This window comes from Dermacentor albipictus, chromosome 1 (genome assembly GCF_038994185.2).
Source record: "Dermacentor albipictus isolate Rhodes 1998 colony chromosome 1, USDA_Dalb.pri_finalv2, whole genome shotgun sequence".
NCBI classification, from domain to species: Eukaryota; Metazoa; Arthropoda; class Arachnida; order Ixodida; family Ixodidae; genus Dermacentor; species Dermacentor albipictus.
In genome coordinates, this window is record NC_091821.1 from 472,927,784 (window position 1) to 472,949,497 (window position 21,714).

General features: G+C 44.5%; 1 protein-coding gene across 4 annotated transcripts in view; it reads right to left on the reverse strand.

Annotated features, from left to right (window-relative positions):
* Window positions 1–21,714, reverse strand: part of LOC135908902 (uncharacterized) — a 636,710-nt gene that overhangs the window by 34,792 nt on the left and 580,204 nt on the right. For all 4 annotated transcript variants that reach the window (XM_070532480.1, XM_070532479.1, XM_070532481.1 and 1 more), the window contains 3 exons: window positions 20,986–21,154; window positions 17,021–17,105; window positions 15,416–15,795 (listed from right to left, as the gene is read on the reverse strand). In XM_070532480.1, the coding sequence (XP_070388581.1) occupies window positions 15,416–15,795; window positions 17,021–17,105; window positions 20,986–21,154 (634 nt within the window). The remainder of the gene's footprint in view (window positions 1–15,415; window positions 15,796–17,020; window positions 17,106–20,985; window positions 21,155–21,714) is intronic.

The window sequence follows — 21,714 nt, forward strand, 5'->3', positions numbered from 1 at the left end:
AATCTCCATGTGACCCCATCTATGCCATTGCTATGTTATTTTTTTAGAAACTCTTTATTCGGCTAAATATATGGTGCGTACTGATTGGCAACAGCTTTCTGTGTCTCGGCGGCTCTGCTTGCGTTCAGGTTACCGGATACACTCGCTCGAGTCCCGGAGCGGACGAGGATGGTGCTGGTGCTTTCGTGGTTGTAAACAGAGAAAGAGATGCGGCTCGCAGCGGTCGGACATAGTGGTCACTCTCTGTAGATAGGTGTTACCACAGGGCATGAAAAAAAAAGAGTAGCCCATTGTTGCTTAAAAAATCAGCACGAATCAGTAGATTCTTGCTGGTGAAAGAGCCATTTGGTTCAACGAGTTTCTTGCTGTCACGGATCCAGTGCTAATTGTTGACACCACAATGTGCAATCTACGAAGCAGTTAACACGATGCAGTGACTTTCAAAATTATTCTCGCGGTAAGTGGTTTGAAAAACCACATTACAGGATCCTAACCTTTCAATCTAGCTAATTTCAGCATTTGGTTAAGCGACCCTTTAAGCTCCGTCGGAGGAGCTTCAGACGCTAAACTATACGAAACAATGCTAAACTGCTTGTAACCTGTTGTACCCAGATATGGCAGCAGACGCACGCTTCTGCCTTCTGCTATATAGTTCTCACACCTCTAAGTATACATTTAGCTTTAGGAGGTATGTATTACCTTTGTCAAGCAACAGCGTCATCATCTGCACATGAGTATCCCTTAAGGCTCAACCAGACGTACGCGTTCCAATGCGCCCGCACGCGCCGCACCACGCCTGGGCGCGTACGGCGTCAGGCGCGGAGGCTGTTTCGCGTGTAGGCGCGCGGCGGCGTCGAGACCTACAACCGCTAGGTTTCTCGCGCCCGCGCCGGAAGCTGCCGCTCGCGTCAGTAGCATGACGCACCTCACATGACCACGGCAAGCCAACGTCATTTCCGGAACGACTCTTCGCGCGACGTTCAGGCAAGGCCGGGTAGGGTGGCCAGAATGGGAGGTGTCAGCATCGGCTGGGCTGCGCCGCGTATGGCGGTGCGGCATTTTTTCATGACAGCGACAGGTGGCGCGCTCGTCGTCTCCGAGATGCCTAGCGTGATGTGTTTGAGCAATCTATCCGGCTCCACGCGCGCGTCGTGAAGTCTGTGGTGAAGTTAGCTTCGCCTTCCCCGCTTTTATTGTGTTTTCTTGCAATATGTAACACACATGCTTAACATGGCCGTTAAGCGAAGGCTAGACTGCCTTGAACGTGGCAAGCTAGCAACACTGCGCCGCCGCGGCGAGACGCGCGGCTACGCGCGGCAACTCGTGCATCGTTTGGGTGCGCGCCCTCTTCCTCCGTCGGGCGCGACGCGACGTCGAGTCAGTGCGGCGTGTGCGGACGCATTGGAACGCGTACGTCTGGTTGAGCCTTTAAACTATGTTAAGGGTTTCGCGCTAGTAACGCTAAACGGAACGCCCCTGGTGAAGAAGGAGACGGGATGGCAGGGCCCGCGGACAGCTGGGGCACATGCATGGCGCATGCGGAGCAGCTCTAGACGGATGCTGCGCGGTCCTTAAACGGCCCTACGGCACAGACGCAGTAGGGCGGTAGTCTTCAGTAAAATCTATAGTTAATCAAAGTTGGCAACATATCAGCTTGTAAAAAAATAAGAAAGGCGGGCCGGGGGCAATGACTAAACACAACACTAACAACAGCATTAGTTTAGTCTACTCCATTCTTCTCTAATGTTTTGTGCACCTCGTAAACACCACACCTCCACCGCTTTCAATATGACGGTGTTTATCACTCCCAAAGCGTTAGCATCGCACGGGGTAACCGCGAACTGCAACAGAGCGCGAGTATTATCGGGAACATTCCTACATTTCAAATCTCCGCTAAGCAGACAGCACGAGTGTCTACTGTCATTACACTAAAAAGGAGGAGGAAGAGAACACACAAATGTCACAGGATGAGAAGACTGTCTGCTCTCCTGGAAGGGCTAGGAAAAGAAACAGAAAAATAAATGACTGCCTGTCTCACTAGATCAAGACGGAACAAAAAGATCACTAAAAATAAATCAGTGCCCTTCCACTCTGTGAAGGATGACCGGCGAAGCTGTGCATGTGGGCCCCTTAATGGCGAACTGCAACTCCGTTGCGAGTCGGCGCGGCATTGCACCCTGCAGGATCGGCGCACGTACGAGGAGTGATTAACGCCTGCTTCACCTCCGCCGCGGGTCTGCCCGGAATTGCACCATCTTCGGGATCGGCCCACGTATAGGCACGTAAGATAAGACCGGTACAACTAGTTTGGCCGAACGTTAGGTTAGCCTCACTACGTCTTCTCTTTCGTCCTGTTGGTGATCGTCGTCCTTAACCCTCTCGCGGCACCGTGACAATATATTCAAGATCTTCCTTTACGCAGACACGTGCAGCTTCTCCTGATGACGACGGCGAGCTGTTTGTTCGTAGAAGCTGTCCGCAATGGGGAAAGTGCAGCCGGTACTTACACTGCCTAGCCTCCCTGTCTTTCCTCCCCTTCACCCGCCGTGGCTGCTCAGAGGCTATGGCGTTGGGCTGCTGAGCACGAGGTTGCCGGATCGAATCCCGGCCGCGGCGGCCGCATTTCGATGGGGGCGAAATGCGAAAACACGCGTGTACATATTTACACCCGGGTTAAAGAACCCCGGGTGGTCGAAACTTCCGGAGTCCCCCACTACGGCGTGCCTCATGATCAAAATGTGGTTTTCGCACGCAAAACCCCATAATTTAACTTTTTTTTTCCTCCCCTTTCCGAGACGCACTTTCCGAGGCCCCATCGCGCGACCTTGGTGCGCGCGGCTAGGCTGCAAAAGACTTCCCAGCAATATAGCTTCTCTGACGACTTGGGCACTCAATTTCTAGGACAGAGATCTCCGGCATTAGAATGCTGGTTATGCTTCGTGCTTCCCTTCTTTTCGCTCCCTCATCCACCTCCACACTTCGCATTATTCCCCTGTTCAACCGCGAAGCGCCATACAAGGTCTCCCTTGCGCGATATTATTGGAAACTGCTATTCTACCGTCGTTTCTTGTGCAGTCTCATGCTGCCTGTAACAATCTTGCTCACGATGGCTGCTGTTAAATGCCGCGTGCTCCAGTTCTCCCCGCAAAACGTGCAAGCCATGCAAACACTCTTTTCTCGTGCAACTACGCACCTCGCTTTACGATTGCATCTTGAATCCCCTGCTGTTGCGATCCCACCTGATATCTACGGCTTCATTTCTAAAGTTGGCTTTATAATGGTGTTTGCTTCCAACGATCCTGTATACTTGTAAGAAGTTCTTGTTAGTGCAATGTAGGAATATATATCCTCCTTATCCAATTTCCCAATAAGTGTTCTTTAACGTTTTGCTGTTCTTACCAGATAAAAAATTCCAAACATAGGGTCATCAAGTGAAAAAAAGTTCACTTACAAATCAAGCTTTATAATTACTTCAGCACCAGCGGCATACAGTTAGCATTAAACTGCATATACAAATGTAAGCTACGTATCACCGTTCACAACGCTGAGCTGCAATACCTAAGCTTTTCCATCACCAGGCCTAGGACTCGGATTACGAGGTCAGCACAGTGTATTTCCGCTATCCATATGCGGAAAGTAATCTGATATCTGCTACCGACAGCAATGCTGCGATTGTTCGGTCTCTCACAGGCTGTATCGTCTGAAAGAAATCATAATCATCATCATCAGCAGCAGCAGCAGCAGCAGCAGCAGCAGCAGCAGCAGCCTATCTTATGTATCCTGCAAGACGAAGGCCTCTCACAGCGGCCTCCGATTACCCCTGTCCTGCGCTAGCTAATTCAAGTTCACACCTGCAAAATACCTCACTTCATCACCCCACCTAATTTCCTGCCGCCCTCGACTGCGCTTCCCTGTCCTTGGCAGTCATTCTGTAACTTTTATGGTCAACCCATACGTCGTTACTTTTGTGCTTTAATGCATAAAACGACGTTTTGTTAAGAAAGTAACTAGAAGGCCAATACATTTCTACGCAAAGTTCGGGAATTAATATTGTAAGGAAGATAACGACCGTGAGCGCAGAGTCAGCAGCATCGGCAGCATCAAGCGCGCGGCAGAGGCTCGAGCTAAGGGACTGTGCTCGATCGGTACATCCTAGAACCAGCGGTCGCTACGAACCTCGATAAATCACCTTTATAAGTGGTGGAGCCATGCGGGGTAACGTTCCACTCTACTATCCTGGAACTCAGTTCTCAGACGCTACCCTCTGCCATGCCGGACGCCGACAGAAGAGCTATCGGCCTCGGGTGCCAGACGACCTAGCTACGCCACTGGCGGAGACTGCTGCTCTACCAAATGCTACAGCGCAGGAGGACCCCAATCTCATACTTTGCCGTTTTCTCCTTCTTCATGGAGGTCCACGTGAACTTTTAAGCGACAGTGGCAGCGCCTTATCTGAAGTCATCGAACAACTCCTAGCTGAATGCGCTATTGTTCATCGGAAATGCACTGCCTATATCACCCACAGACTAACGGTACCACGGAACGCTTTAATCGAACTCTTGGTGACATGCTCGCCATGAATGTATCACCTGATCACTCTGATTGGGACCTAGATCTTCCGTTTGTCACCTACGCCTGCAACACCGCGACTCAGGCCACTACCGGATTCTCACCCTTCTACCTTGTTTACGGCCGTCATCCTTCGCGCACAATCGACACCATTCTGCCCTACCGGCCGGACCCATCCGAATGCCTGCCGATCTCGGAAGCCGCCAGACACGCCGAAGAATGCCGCCAGCTGGCCCGCCGATTCACCTCGGACGACCAGAACCGTCAAAAAGCCGTTCACGACGCCCAGAACTCGACTCCCACTTTTCTCCCGGGAGCCCTCGTCTGGTTGTTAGTGCCACACCGCACACCTGGGCTCGCTTCAAAACTCCTTCTGAAGTACGACGGGCCATACCGCGTCCTCGAGATAACATCACCCGTTAATCACCTGGTTGAGCCGCTAACGCTGCCGTCCGATATGCGACGTCGTAATCGCGAAGTCGTTCACGTTCAGCGTATCAAGCCGTATCACCATTCTACCATCCTTCCAGAAAACTAAGCCGCCAGGATGACTCCTTTATTTCCGCGGGGCCATTGTAAGGAAGATGACGAACTTGAGCGCAGAGTCAGCAGCATCGGCAGCATCAAGCGCGCAGCAGAGGCTCGAGCTAGGGGACTGTGCTCGGTGCTTCCTGGAACCGGCGGTCTCTACGAACCTCGATAAATCGCCTTTATAATAATATATTGATGCTGGTGTCATCCTTACAATTAGTTCCAAGTGGATCTGCCTCGCCAACTCCACGGCTATAGTTTGTAAATTGCAATATGGGTCATAATTTGTTAGAACGTTAATTAGTGAAGTTTAGTTAATTCGTCGATTAAGCATTTCAATTTTTCGTGCAAGTAGTGTCCGCCGCTTCGATTAGACCACCTCATGAACTAGAACTGTGCTATCTGTCACAAGCAACTTTTAAGAATTTTCGAAAGTGTTTGCTGAAACACCCTCTTTAATGGTCTCCTTTCTACTCTGGATATTAAAATACACTGAGTAAGGAAAAATGAGCTATCGTCCGGACGCCTACATATTGAAGCCATTCTGAAGTTCCCCCAAAATGCCATTATTCTAGGCCCATGCTTGCAGCTTTAATTTAATTGCCTGCATTGCCTTTATATTATCAATGTAATGGTCAATGGTCTATATGAGTTAATTCTATCTTTTCCCCCCTTACCTTCATACATTAAAGTTATTCTACTTTGTCGCCAACGGTGGGGTTATTCTTTTATGTCTTAAAGTTTTTTTCACTGCTTTCAACAGAGCTTCCTTGCTTTTTGGTCCTAGTTCATTAATCAGCCTAACGGCTACCTTGTCTAGCCCTGTGGCTGTATGCTTAGGAATTTTCTCTTTGGCTTTCTTCCAGTTAAAATTTGTCAGCACTAGCTCCTTTTCCATCTGGTTCTCTTTCGTGTTCTTTATATCCTCAAATACAACCTCGCCATTGTCTTGGAAAGACTGGGCTGTTATCTTTCGGATGTAATTTAATGCTCCGTTTCCTTCCAGTTTGTTTCCATCTTCGTGTAGGATATGTTGTTGTATTGATCCAGACTTCCTGCCCAGTCAGTTTATGTGGTCCCAAAATATTCTAGGTGCGGCCTTCTTTTTCTCGCATATTTCTGACACCCAACGTTCCCTTTCACCTTTTATCTTTGCTTGAACCAGTATTTGAAACATACATTTCTTCACCCGGTATATTTAACATTTTCTAGCTACTTCATCCTGCGTCAATTGCATTTTTTTTTTTTTTGCCTGCCTGTGCTCTCGGGACACTTTCTGTTGTTCGGCGATTTCCCTGTTCCACCAGCTGTTGTTTCTTTTTACCTTTCCAACGACTACGTTGCTTCTCTTTCCGTAATTTTATCTTTATTACACTTAGAAGCTCACTATATTTCCTCTCTTTACTTGGACATTTGCCTAGTTCTTCGTCGGCTCTTGTGACTATAGTTATTGGTTCAGCATTAAAATTTGGACTGGCCATTTTGCGCTCCTTGCTTTCTTTCCCAACTACAAATCTCATTTTCAACATGACCCTTTTAGGGTGCCTCCCTATGCTGCTATACCCTTCCTCATCAATGACCATTTCTCTCAACTTATCATGAATTCTTTCTGTCATCAGACAGTAATCAATGGTCAATTGCCGGTTACCCACTTCCCACGTGGTCTGCCCATCACACTTAGGCCCTGTATTCACGATAACGAGGTTATGTTGCTCACAGAGATTTAGCACTGAATTCCAGTTGTTGTCGGCATAGCCATCTAGATCCTGTGTGCGGGCATTCATGTCACCTAATAGGATAATTTCGGCGTCATTCCCGAAACCCTCACTATCAGCACTCAGGCATTCCACTAATTCTTGATTCTGTCTGCAGTTATTTCAGGCCCACAAATACGTTGTGCCCAGCCAAGTTTTCTGTCCACTCATTGTGCCTGATAACCAAAGATACTCTTGACAATTTCACTTTACTCTTTTTCATTTGGCTCCCTGATGGATGAGCAGTCCGACTTCCCTTGCTTTTCTTTCCGACTTAGTTCTGTTGCGCCCTTCCCAAACATAATTCTCAATCACTGGCGTCTCTTCTCAGTCTCTAAGGTGCGCTTCAATGACCACGTGCACCCTTATTAGTTATCTATTTAACTGCTCCTCAACCTCTACCCACTTTTCCTTTCTTCTGCCGCCTTACCACCCTAGGAGTGTTAGCCAGGGCCACCCCTCATGGCCTTGGCCGCGGATATGGAACATCCTTTCTGCCGCAGGCGTCACGTCTACGTGAACTTTTTGGGTGAGGGCAACTGGGCAATAAACCCACACATGCTACCTGAAGGCATCAAATCTGCCGAATTCGAGACCCTCGCTATGTGATGAACAAGAAGAACATATATAGTACCCACTCTTCACCTATTGAACTAGAACTTATGCCGTACAATTAATATTTAAATATTGATCGTCTATAAAATATAGTCTGAATGACTCAAGATTACTGCAAACAACACATTGTTGGTCTTATTGGTTTGAAGTGTACTACTTTAGTTTTAAAGTTTAGGTCAAGTTACATGAAACACCCGGTACAACAGCGCTTATCGTTCTTACGGTAGCACAAGCACTTACATGCTCCCATAAATAACAGCAGCAGTAGATTTTATTCTATATCATAATAGCAAAATGGAAAACGCAAATGAATGCCACAGGCGTCATACCTGAGCCACTTTTCAATGAATATCTGAACTGTACCGCACCTATCGTGAAAATAATCGTACAAAGGGGTAAAGAAAGTTATAAATTATACTAACACTCGCTATAAAGAAGAGAAAGTACGGGGAAAAAAGAAGGAGACGTGCATATGTATGCATAAATACTTCGAATGTACCGATTACTACGAGTAAAACCGAGATTGTTTGTGTGTGGCCTTCTCCTTGCAATGTGCCTTACTGTGGGAAAGCCAGCTTTAAGAACCCGCTTTAGGTACGTTTGCACACGTAGTCAATTGTTAAGGCACATTCCATAACATACTTCCACCCGTTGAAATTGCAAGCAAAAGAAGTTAAAATAACAATATGCGGCGAGATAACAGACGTGCCTGTGACGTTACGAAACCACTCAGCGTCCCTTGTTAGGTAAGCACGAGCCGCGCTGGTGAACTGATGTCGACTCCCGTTATTGTAGCAACGGTACTTCCTGTACAGCTAGCCAACTCGGTGGACTGCGATAGCTTGGTAACCTTTTATGCTCTCAACCCTGTTTCTTATGCAGTACTTCATCAATTTACGAAGCATCTACACAGTGCTAGCAAGTGTTAAGAGCTTTAGCTCGAGTGCTCCTATCTAAATACATGTAAAAGGAGAATTTGTTTTTCTCGGCAATCACTGCACCAAACTTGACGAGGTTTTTTGCATTTAAAAGAAAAACTTAAAATCTAGTTACTGTTGATTTCAGATTTTTTATCTAGGTTGTCAAGTTTTTACTAAAAATTGGTAAAAATCGCAAATTTTCAGAAAACGAAGCTAGCAAGTTTACAACTCTGTAACTCAGCAATGAAAAATTATATCACAATTCTGTGAATTGCATCTCACAGTACATTTAAAGCGGACAAAATTGATATGTTGCACATGAATCTCAAAAAATTTAGACATGTGTAAATAAAGCTTTATAAACGAATTCCCGTAAAATATAAATTTACATATCAAATTTGTCCGCTTTGAATGATCTAATGGATTCCCTTTACAGAGCTACGATATCTGTTCGTGACAGAGAGCTATTAAGTTGCAAACTTTGTGTTTGTTTTTTGAACTTTAGACTTTTGAAAATTCTTTCCAATAAAATTCATGCCCTAAACCTAAATTCCGCTTCCAACACTCACTAGAATTCAACTTTCTCTCTCAAATGCAGCAAATTTCCTTAAAATCAGTCCACCAGTTATCTCAGAAAAGCTTTTTTGTGTTTTACATGTATTTGAATAGGTCGCGTCGGAGTTAGGCCCAAGCTAAAGCTTCCTCTTGAATTTTGATTTCCACTGTTGCATATATGTCCTGAATAGCATGTTGTGTTTGCTTACCTGGTCCTTTTCAAAGACATTAGAGAACAAAAAACTAATGAGCTCTTTTATGTAAACGGTTTCCGTCAACTTAGGGCATTACTGTGTTCTTGCGTGCGTCGCTCGGTAGCCCCTTGTGGCCTGAGCTCGCGCGCAGCGACGCTAGAGGCTGACGGCTGACGCGTCCCTGTAACTCCTTTATACAGCAACCACATTTGCCGCGGCTTTCCGAGGGCTCTACCTTGGCGTTGCATGTAAAAGACCCAACCAGACTTGGTTTGCAGTGCACTTTTTGAACCGAAGCAAACAATCAGTTCAAATAAATATTGTGCAGACCCCCCCCCTCCTCCACACACACACTGTGAGAATCAATGGCATGCGAAGCATTCTGCAGGTAGCTGGCTATCCAGCACGGTAGGGGGTTCTGCAAAGTGACACCAGGTGGACCAACGTGTTTGTGGAAAATGTTGTAACATGTGGGTCGCAATAGTATGTGTGAGTGACGACGGCAACACGACGACGACCACGCTGAAGAGTGTTGTATGATGGCAACGGCATAATTTTAATTTTCTGGGCGAGCCTACGACATATGGCGATTGTTGGGTTCTACATAGGTAGTCGATAATCGATAGGACGTAAGACATAATCGATAGGTAGTGGACAAACATAAGCAAGAGGAACCTGAATTGTGATGTCGAGAGCGATGTGCTATACAGTCGTATGTGTTTATATGGCTTGTCATATGGTGTACGCTAAAACGAAGATGGCATTTGTAATCCAGCAATGTAATTTTAAAACAAGATTAACAATGGCCAATCGTGAAGTTGGTGCAACATTGCAGTTTCTACATAGCGTAATTAAGGTGCTACAAGGAAAGCACTGGAGCAAGTGGGCCGGTCCTGGAGATAGACAAAAAAGCACGGCACCTCAAAGCGTGAGCTGTCACAAGGAAAAAAGACAAAAAAGTGGCACGGAGCACACACACACACCCAGTCTTTCAAAGAACTGGCTGGCTTTGGAACGAGAGAAGTATATGCACGCAATTTTGGCCTGAACCGATGTCTCGATAGCCGTACTTGTTTCTATTTGGTCAATGCGTTCTTTGCCGTGTCCATAGAATGTGCATATTGCCAGCAGTGAAAACATTTTTCTTTAACCTGCACACTTCCACCCAGCCAGTAAAAACAAGGCTCCATGAAAAAGGAGTATATGTGCACTGGAATGTTTATTGCAGACCTTGCAACTAGTTGATCCGAGACCATAGAACACATACTGTTTTATTCTTTGTCGTGACACTCTCTATCTTGGGGCCATCTTACAAAGAACTATTAAAGAAGCACTTCCTACCAGATATATTATGGTATCCAGTTTCTCCAATTCAAAAGGCAATCAGTAACACACTATATGATTTGTTCATGCTATTAGGATTTTTATTCATTACGGAAGAGTCACATGATCAACGGGCAAACTGAGCCACACTGCTTGACAAGAAACCCTTTCGAGAAGAGGCTGAAGAGGCTACTCTTTTGAGTAGAGGACAGGGCTGCTGTGCTTGACAGCAGAGGTTTGCTTCCACCATTGGTCACACATTATTTTCTTTTTATTAAAGCAAGGCAAGATGGGAACTTACCTACCTACTGCAAAATGCCAAGAATAAGGCGGAGAATGCTACACATTTAAAAGTCAGCTCTGCCCAGTGTAGGGTCTTGGTATGACAGAAGACAATGCGTCAAAAGCAGCACCTCATTAGAGATCGCGAGACTTTGGCAATACCTGGGTAAGCACATAAAGCTTGCCTCAATCCAAGGTACTAGGCAGAGCCCGTCATAAGTACATGTTTCCTGTGTCACATAATGGCTTGCACAAACTGAGATTGACAAAGTTTTCCCTTGAGACAGTCCTTTTCCCATAGACACTGTGAACCCTGTCAGGTAGAGTCATGCATTCTTTGTCTCTTGTGTACATGGCTGCTGCTCTTCACAAAGCAACTTCTGTGGTACATTCTCTCCAACTTTCACGTTGCACAAAAGCTCGCTGCACATTTATAGAACCACACCAACCATGAATAATTTGATGAGTAGGAGAAAAATATTCTCCATTCTAGGCAGTGTGCTGTGAAGACTCCCAACTAAAATTTTCGGTAAAATCAAAGTAGAACAAATTTAGCTAGATGTTCTAGATGTTCTGGACACATTTCTTGAGCCCAATCAATTAGTCTGCACATATATGGCCTATTTCAGGTGCATTAACCAATAACAGCCCCATGCATTGTCTCATTATGGTCGTTAGCTTCTGCATCCATTTGTGCAACAGTTGAGGAAACTGCGCAAGCGCTTTAACGATGCGCAATTGCTGCTTGGCTCATACAGTAAAAGTTCTGCTTTGTGCAGAAACATCTGCCTCTTCAGACAAAAAGCATCCAGGAGGACCTTCCTAGTTTTTTCACTTGATGTTACAATGACATATGAAAGCAGTCATTATGAAAAAGCTTAAAACGTGGTTGTAAAATGGTATAATTTCTTACCTCTCTGTTAATGCCCAAAATGTGTTTATACCTACTTGCACTAGTATAACTTCATTGGCTTCATTTCTTGTTGAGAATCACGTTATACATGAAACTGCCCTTATTCGGTATTTACATGATGAGTGTGTATTGTATCCACTATGTCTTTCCCATTTTGTATATGCCCTCCTGCTTTGATCCCAATTGGGATATGTATAAATATGTATGTATTTGCAGTATGTATGTAAATATGTATGTAAATATGCAGTATGTATAAATAAAAATAAATACAACAAATATTAATTAATCAACAAGGGTAGTGATAGCAATGATACTGCCCTTACAGAAAATTCTATCAGTTTGCACATACAAATCAAAATGAAATTATCTCGTTGAACATTACCACCACTGCAATGTTCTAATCCCAGGATGGAACATGCACTATGTGAACAAAGTGTTGAACCATTGTTTGGCACTGCACGTAATGTGCTATTGACATTCAGTGATATGAGTTGAGCCACGTGGTGGCAGAAAGGAAGTGATAAAAAAGAACTGCAGCAAAGTGCTGGCCTGAGAAAACTGCCTGCAGTACCGTATCCACTCTATCCACTCACCCATTTTATCACCTCACAATGGGGACCTCATAATGCTGAAATCTTTCTGGTCTGAATTCTTACCGTGACAATAAAATTCTATATTACATAGATGTGAACAACAAAAGATAGAGGAAGATAAATAAAAAATTCCTGATGGAGTTTCTAGTAATTAATCGAAGGTTTTTCTCATGGACTGCCCAAAACTCAACGTGTCTTGAGAAGCATGTGGCTCTTCAGACTTCTACACTCCCAGTCATAATGGGGTTTAATATGTACAGCCACAGAGTACTTGAAGTCCATTGTTGGGCTACCCAAGGAACAGGACATATGTACTAGGCAGCCGGCTCCAGAGATACAGCACAGAGGCCTAATGTTGGTGTAATGAGATGCACGAATATTTATGAAATATCAGCGAGAGCCATTCTTATCTGTGGCACAAGCTATAACTAATTATTTAGTTATCATTGTTGACACTCATGTTTCTGAGAATAGTTTTGTTTGTTTTTCTCGATGATGCATATTTTTTGCTAAATATTATGTACAATTCCTACAGGAATCATCAGTGCAGAAAGGGTTAAAGAAAATGACAAGTCAAGGCAGTTTAGAAAGATATTAGAAAGGCTGTCCATGCAGTTCTTCTAAAAGAGACATTCTGCTTAGTGGGAAGCATCAAAAACATCAGTAAACAAGTTATAGGAAGAACAGAGGAGTTTGAGGCCAGTCATGGGAAATGACACTGTGCTACCAGCCATGAGAGTAGGAGGTGGCAACAGCAGTTGGGTTAGTACTCAAATCTCGGTATAGTGAACATAGATATAACTAGGTAAATCTAAAAATAAATCGAGGATTTCACTGAACCCCATCTAGTCAGGGAAATCATAGTAAACAGTACACACTGCATCGACCAAGGCAAAATGTACTCAATAGACGTTTCAGCTCCGCCATATGACGATTGTTCACAGTGACAGCGAACAGCGAAATACACTAATTTAGCATCAGAAGTACACGCATGTAGTAAGATAAACCTCGATATAAGGAACCTCAATATAACGAAATTCTCGATACAACGAAGTTTCAACTTTTCATAACCTCTTGTCTATAGAACACCATGTAATTAGAACCTCAATATAGCCGAATCATATATAACCTCAACCTCAACGAAGTGTGTTTGTATGCGATTTCAATAACGAAATTTTCCTTCATCAGCAAAGGAATGCTGAGACAATAATTGGAAACTTCCACAGACACAGATGGTCAAATGGTTGAATTATAAGTGGCTGGTTGCAACCGCACAGAACGACCTCCAAAATGAAGCCACATCATGTTCCCTATAAAGTCTAAGTGCGATAAGATCCTATTGCGCCCCACGCACTTGGTGCTTTAGGTGCGAGTGAAAGTGTGCGAGGGTGATTATGAAAGATGGTGGCTTCACACATGAGTGCTGCCTCCCTGCGCAAGGGAAAGAGGGGGAGGGGAACGACCTCACGGTAACGCGATCATGCGTGCGCGAGGGCTGGGGCGGGGCAGAGAGGGGTAGGGGCAAGTTGGTGCACATCTCGGTCGTGGCTGCGCATCACTGTAAGTGCAGCTGAGTGCATACACAGCAGTGCAACCTGCTTTAGAGGTATTAATCTGCCATGCATGTGCAAAGAGTGGGCATGCCAAGACGGCGTGGCATCATGTAAGCTGTCTTTTGTGTGTTTAGTATTGAAGGTTGCGTAATCTCAAATTTCGGTAACCCGTTGGAGCGAGAGGCATTGGAGGGAGAGGCAGACGAATCATTTACTCCACACTGGCAGCGCTTTTCATGATGGCGTTGTCCCAGCTGATGGCGTTGTCCCAGCGCGGGCAACGTTATCAGCCGTGGGGGCAAAGTGCACGCTGTTATGATCGGCCTTTCAAGTGTTCCCTAAGTTATCCAAGAAGCCATCAACTACCACATTTGGCAGCGGGGGTGCTGTTATGCCTGGCGGTCCCTCATAGCGGGCGGATACCCCACCAGCGATATGCAGCTGTCACGGTTGATGTTCACGCCTTATCATTCACTTCGCTTCAAGATAGCAACATCATCCTCCTGACCATCACGGAGTGGCCACATTGATGACAGGGTCATCGCCAAATACTCCCAGGGAAAAGCGTCGACGACAGGTGGTTGCCTTCTATTGTGACACGTTGGAGACAGGTGCACCACGTACCCGAGCAGCACGTGGAAGACATGAGCACCACGAGCAGCACGTTGAAGACAAGTGAGGGGCGATAAAGGTGGTGAACGACTCGGCATTTGTGATTGGCCAGTGGATTCCCTCACTAAGGGAGAGAGGGAATAAAAAGGGCATAAAAAGCGAATCCGGATGGCTGTGAGGAAAGAGAACTGCTCGGACTCGGATAGAGTCACAACCATGTACGAATGAAGTGAATACATTCTTTTCTGCTTTTCTTTTTCCATCATCACAATGCTCACCTTCGTTGTCGTTTCCTGATTCTTCCACTGAAAACCCACCTCACCTGGTCGAGATTGTGTCAACACGAAAGCGTGGATGGCTTTGCTTAATTCATACCACCTATGTGGATATCGTAGACATGGCATGAAACCATATCATTCGTCGCCGACTCCCAAATTTATTAAAATGGATTGTTTTGTTATTCAAATCTGTTTTGTTTTTTATTGCCTGATAATTTCGAAAATTCTGCGGCCCTTTTCCGTGTAAGAATAATCGATCGGTGACTGTACTTATTTGCATAAACGGTCGATTTTCAATACAACGAAATTTCTATATAACGAAGCAAACTGCCGATTTTACATACTTCCTTATATCGAGGTTTAACTCTAGTAGATCGAAGCGCACTTATAAATGAGTGTACTCCACCATTTGCTGTGATTGTGAACAAGCTGCAGTGGTGCAGCTGAAATGTCGTTTAAAGTGAACACACTTTACTGTGGTCAGCGCTGCATGTATTACTTGCTATAAATCTAAAATGTTTCTCGTCAATCTCAGCATGCAATGAATATATGTTTATAAAGAATATCTGATATAACAAAGACATCTTGTCGTATATAACTTTGCTATAGGAAAATTCAACTGAAACAGTAGTGGTAGTCATAGAATTAGTGACAGTAGCAGTTGTAGATGAAGAGGTAACACAGGCAGCAAAAGTGGCCACAGCAGCAGGCAACAGTTGGTACCTCGTTGCTTTGAAGGCTGCTACCATCGCCAGACACTGCCTCCTGATGGCAACCAGCTTCCTCTCTGAAGGATATCGCATTAAGTGGTGCAGTAGGTGACCGGGATGCCAGCGCTGTACCCATGCCGTGTCCAACCCATCAACTCCAGCGTAGCAGTGTCCACTATCTTGAGTCATAAAACCGGCCGCGCGATGTGACGGGTGTTTAGATAAACGCTTGCAGTGCCGAAGGGGAAACAGTGGGGTTGCAGCGGGGATGCGGATGCGTCGAAGAAGGCGCTGCAGGGCCTCATTGCACGCACATGGAAGCATCGGGAAGGCACTCTGCGGCTTCTGAGAGAGGTGCCAGCACATATATGTACATGTGGACACCACGCAGGCCTGCATTGGAATGGATGAAAGGAGACTAAATTAGTGACACAAGAGGAGACGAAACTAAAGCCCTTCCTTCTTTTTTCATTCCTTCTTTCTGTTTTATCAACGTGTGCATCCACTTCCAAGCTATTCACATCTTTCTATCATGTTGCTAGCCTTGGCATCTGCACTTGCTCAATCGAATAAAGCCGGTATGAGGGCAACGGTTCATCGACAATAAACCAGTAGTTGGTAGTTTGCATTCTCTCATCCTGTCTGGCGTGTCGGTTTGTGTTATTTACCATGATAAGTGCCACTCAGTGCAGTTTAAAATGAATGAACAACTAGACCAGTTCATCACCTTACTTAATAATCTCATACTTTAGCCTGACAAAAAACTCAATGATACACTAAAACTACCTAATAACCAAAAGTTGGCCAGCTGGGAACAATGAATCAATAGTGCTTTGAATGCATCTCATTTCGTAGATGGAATGTGGGCCCTGAAATATGTATAAGAAAAAAAATAGAGAATGGTGAAAGTTGCATTCATGGCCATGGAAAGATGATTCCTGTGCATGAGGCTCACGCCTGTTTTCCTTTAGTGGCTTCAATGAAAGCATCCAAGCCCAAATACCATTTACGTGAAATTAGGACATCTGTTATTCATTTATTATTACAGAATTTAGCACAGAATTTAATAAATAAATAATGCTTTGGAAACAGAGTGACACTACATTTAACAGACTGCATATTTCCCAACGCGGCACACAATGTCTTTTTTTTTATTTGTTATAGCTGGCCTAAATTAACCAGCGATGATCTCGGAACATGACCCAGATAGCAAAACCTTCTTTGCTACAATGGCTTTGCGTGCTACTATAATTATAAGATGCATATACAGTCGAACATCATTACAACAAAATGGCATATAACAAAATACTGGATATAACAAAGTAATGGATATAACAAAGCGAGTGAAGTTTCCCTTGAAACCTTATAGAGATTCATAGTGCAGTATATGCATATAATGGATATAGTGAAGTAGTTGATACAATTAAATAACTCTGGCTCCCCCTTCAAGTTCATTAGAGCGAGGTTTCACTAGGTTTCAACAGGAGAGCCACATTAACATAAAAAGCCTTCTGTATAGCCCATATCCATCATAGAAACAGGTTGTTGACAACAAACAAGACATGACTTGGGAAACCATTCAGAAATAATGACAATGTAATAGAGTGGAGGTACTTGCTTGTATTGGGTAAGCTACGAAGATTGACCACAATACAGCCACTGCTGTTATTTCGAAACACAAAGCATTTGCACCAGCCAGGAACCTGAAGGTGAAAGAATTTGGACAAATCAGTTCTGTGGAAGCCCACGAGGTGAGGAAAGCTCACGAAAGGAACAATTGTCATCCACCTGACCTGTAGCACGAAACCACAAACGAAACCCATGAGCGTTTCTCACGAAGAACACTTTGTTTTCTTTCTAAGGAAACATCCTGATTTCGATTAGGGTGAATTTTTATTCCGCTGCGAAGCTTTGACTCCAAAGAAAAAAAATGGGTTTCTTTTGTAGCTTCTTGCTACAAGTCAGGTAGATTAAGATTACATTCTAGGGCTTTATGCGCCGAAACCATGCTCTGATTATCAGGCATGCTGTATTGGGTGCCTCCAGATTAATTTCGACCACCTGGAGTTCTTTAACGTGCATCCACTGCATGGCACATGTGCGTTTTTGCATTTTGCCCCTATCGAAATGCAGCCGCCACCGCAGGGATTTGATCCCCCGACCTTGTGCTTAGCAGTTTAATGCCAAATCCACTAAGCAACCACAGCATGTCAGCTATGAGTTCACTGTTTTACCTACTGAGAGATAATTTTGTACACACAATTAGAAACTAGCTTTAACAGGAAACAAGGTAAATATGGTGCCTTCATTTATAGTTACAGAGCATCGGCATGACATTTTCTACTATTCATTTTTTTTCCGATTTAGTATAGCTCTTGGACTACAGAACACGTGAAAAAAAAATCTTGCAGAAACGATTTATGATGAATTTCAATGTAACCAAACAGCTGAATGCTTGTAATAGTTATTTACTTTATTAAATAAATGTTGCACTTGACGGTGTATATTTGTAGCAGTGAGGATATTTAGGAAACATTTGCTGATTCATTGGGTAATGTCATGGAGAGCGTAGTGGTTAGCCAGCACATCAGTGGCTTTTGTACAGGCGGACAACATGTACATCCCAAAGAGTGTTAACAGTTGGCATAAGGTGACAAATACAACTCGGGTGCGAGAGAGCATGCACCCTTTACATCGGCACCTTTGTATTGCCAGCAACATTTTAACCTTCAACCATGAACTATGAAATTGGCCAAAAGAGCCCATGAGAGCTATTTGCTGTATTATACAGGAAAGCCTCAGAGTACCTCAATAAGTTGTTATAATAGCTTTTGTACAAACCACTTTCAGTTTATTTTTGCAGGAGGTGTATTTGCCGTGACGTTGTGATGTAGAAAATGGTCATATTGTCAGGAGATCAAGAAAAGTTCATCTGGTCAGGTTTTTTTTCACTTTGACCTGGTCAGCGACCACAATTTCTACTTCAGAAAATGGTCACGTGGGAGCAGGATATCGCAATGTCTGAAACTCACTCCAGCTTGCTCAATCGAATGCAGTAGAATCTAGTTAATTTGAACACCAAGGGGGCCAGAAATTTATTCGAATAAAACGGAGTTCAGACTAAGGAGAGCCCCCTTAAATATAGTGGCCGATAAGTTACGTCACACAGCATGCAAAACCAAAACCATCACTGGGCTTGCATTGAAAAAGTCTCATCTTTCCTCTATCAGTTCACGACAAAATGTGCCAGGAGAAGCCTAGGTTGCTTAAAAAGTAAGTGTGATAAGAGTGCCCCTCATGCACCATTTGCTGTGAGTGCGAGGGAAAACGTGTGAGGATGAGCCTAGAAGGATGGTGGTACGATGTGCACCATTGTTGCAGATGACAGGATCACATGCATGCTAGCAGGGAAGGGGGGGAGGGGAGGCATAGGTGAGCACATGGTAATGTGATCAAGCGCGGGCTGGGTGCTCCTTCCTGCTCCTTTTCATCTGAATGGGAAAAGAGGGCGTGCACCACTCTGCTTGCTCCAGTTTCATCTCAGCTCTTCACGCCTTCCTTTTTTTCCCGTCATTTTTACGGCACATGAGATAACGGTAGAAAGTGATGCGTTGAACCTTTGCCTTTAGCTCAGGTTTGTCCAAAAAGCAGTCCATGGGAGTAAGGAATTGTGTTTGAGATAACCATTGAGCAATTTTTGGAGTTCTCCACTCAAATACACAGGACTTTGCCGAGACCAACAGAGCACTTTGAATTATCCGTCAATGTAAATTCAAATTAACAGATTTCGAATCATCAGGCTTTCCCTGTACCATGCTTTCACTCATTGTGTGGCCCTGTGGAGCAGCATAGCAGACCAACAGGTGAGCTGGAGCAAGTGCCAAAACATCACGATGTCCTGCTCCCACATGACCACCTTTCACTTGCTGTCACAACAGTCTGAAAAATGGAACTGAAACTGCTTCATCAAAAAGCTATTACAGTAATTTACTTAAGGCTCTCTGAGGCATGGCAATCTTTTTTATGGCTTTGAGGTCCACAATATTATTTAAGAAAAAAAAATCAAAGGTAAAAAATTTTATCTGAGTACCTGTTTAAGTAACAAATGTCTTGTTTTGTTATTTTTAATACTTACTGTGCGAGAAAGTATGTAAGCACCCAGAGAACATCAAATATTGACCAAATGTGCCAACCGTAGTGCCAACAACATGTACAGATCAAGTATAGTTTGAACCAGGATATAACACAGATATAATAGAGTAACATAAAACGTAGATATAAATGAATGATCTAATACAGTTAAACCTTGTTAAACCGTACCCGCTTAAACAGTAGTTCAGATTTAAAAGTAGTAAAGTCAAATCCCCAACTCAGCAGCCATTGAACATAATGTGTTTTGTATCCGCATAAACCGTACCGGCTTATTGCGCACGTATCGGTTAATACGTAGTGTTTCCACTTTTCGTCGTACAAACACGGAGGTGCGTCGTCTCCATCAGGTGGCCCGGCAGAACAACAAGCCTCATAGATCAGTACAATGGCCTTCAAGCGCCCTGTGCGTTTGCGCGTGAAGCCTCATCAACATCAACGTCATTTCAGTGCCATGCTAGAGAGCGTTGTGGCATCATGCAAGCGAGGACTCGCATCATGCTGAAGCTCAGATAAAAAAAACGCCAGATGCTCAGCATACAAGAAAAATTAGACATCGTTCGTGCTATCGAACGTGACACGAACAAGTCGGCGCTGGCACGCGAGAGGGATTTGCTGTTGACTACGGTGTGTGGCAATTGGAATGCGAAGTTGCTCAGCAGTGCTGCTGCAACCGCAAGGAGATGTCGGCTACGTGGTTCAACTTTTTGCCATCGTTGAATCTCTTGTTACCGAAGTGTCGGCTAGCAACAGTGATGAGGAAGACATGAAAAGCGACAGCACGGGCGATTCAGGCCCAACAGTGGCAGAAGGTGCGCGTTACGTCAGCCTCATATATGCAATCGTCGCGATGAGAACAGCACCTCACAATGAAAAAAGCGCCCCGCGGCTTCTGCAGTGCTACCGTGCGGGTGCATGGAGAATACGTAACGCCAACGAGGAATCTGCCATGCGAGTGTTTGCCGAGAAGAGGGGGCTGGCTGAAAAGCTGGCATGCAGCTTCAGTAAGTTTGAAGCCTCTGTCGTTGCTGCTTTTGTGGCATGAAGTGAATAGATACTGCATGTTTTTTTCCCCTTTCATCGCACTCTCTCTGAGTTCCATTTTTGACAGGTAAGTGGTCGATCTCATGCTACTTCGGTTAAACAGTACTACCGTTTAGTACGCACTTTTTCCGAGCTCCGGCCAACTATGGTTTAATGAGGTTTCACTGTATAAGGAAAGTAAATAGAAATTTTTGCTATTATTTATAAGCTGTTGCTTAGGTACAAACATGAAAATTACGTACAAATAAAAGCCAATAAACAACAATGAACATAAAAAAAATGCATTGATCTTGACAGTTTTTTACTGCACCATACAAAGCATTCAGAAATTCATTTCAGTGATGTGTAATTCTGCTGTTGCAGTGTGGCGACTGACGAAGGAAGACTCACATTTCAGTGCAACAGACAAGGGTGCCGAGAGAGCCCAAAGTGAGCCCTGCCACCAAGAGCCAGCCAAGCGAGCCGACCAGCCAGGTAAGCCGGTCGGCTGCTGCGTCTGCCACTGAAGGCACTTTGTATGCCACTCCAGAGTCATCACTATCTTCATTATCATCAGTATCTGGCAGAACAAGACAAAACACGGATAGTGACACAGCCGTCTGTCCATCTGTTAGTCTGACTATAGATCAATAATGTGTTGTAGTGGGCCAGTTGGCTTGGTGACATGGTGAAACACTGCACTACAAAGAAGTACCACAGAGAAGAATATGAAGAACTGGGACACACATGAAGCGCAGCTGCCTGTCAACTGTTTAAATGAGTGTGATTTATTGTTGCCCTAGTTTGTACAGCTTCACCTTCATAGAAATGGCACTGAACAAGACGACACATAGTAGTAGAAGATGGGATAGGTTGGCACCTGTCCCATCTACTGCCATGTGTCATCTTGTTCGGTGTCATTTCTACAAAGATGAGCTATCATTTAATGACAGCAACGGTAAAAGCATAAATCCTACGTTCACTTCTGCGAGGACAAGATTCTGGTATGCCAGAGTATTTTTCACAACCTTGCTCTGATGCCGTTACATATTGACACTTTGTACAACACACTGAAATGCCCGCTGAAATGAGTCTAGACTAAATTGAAGGACAATTAAGGCAAATATTCATTCAAGTCAG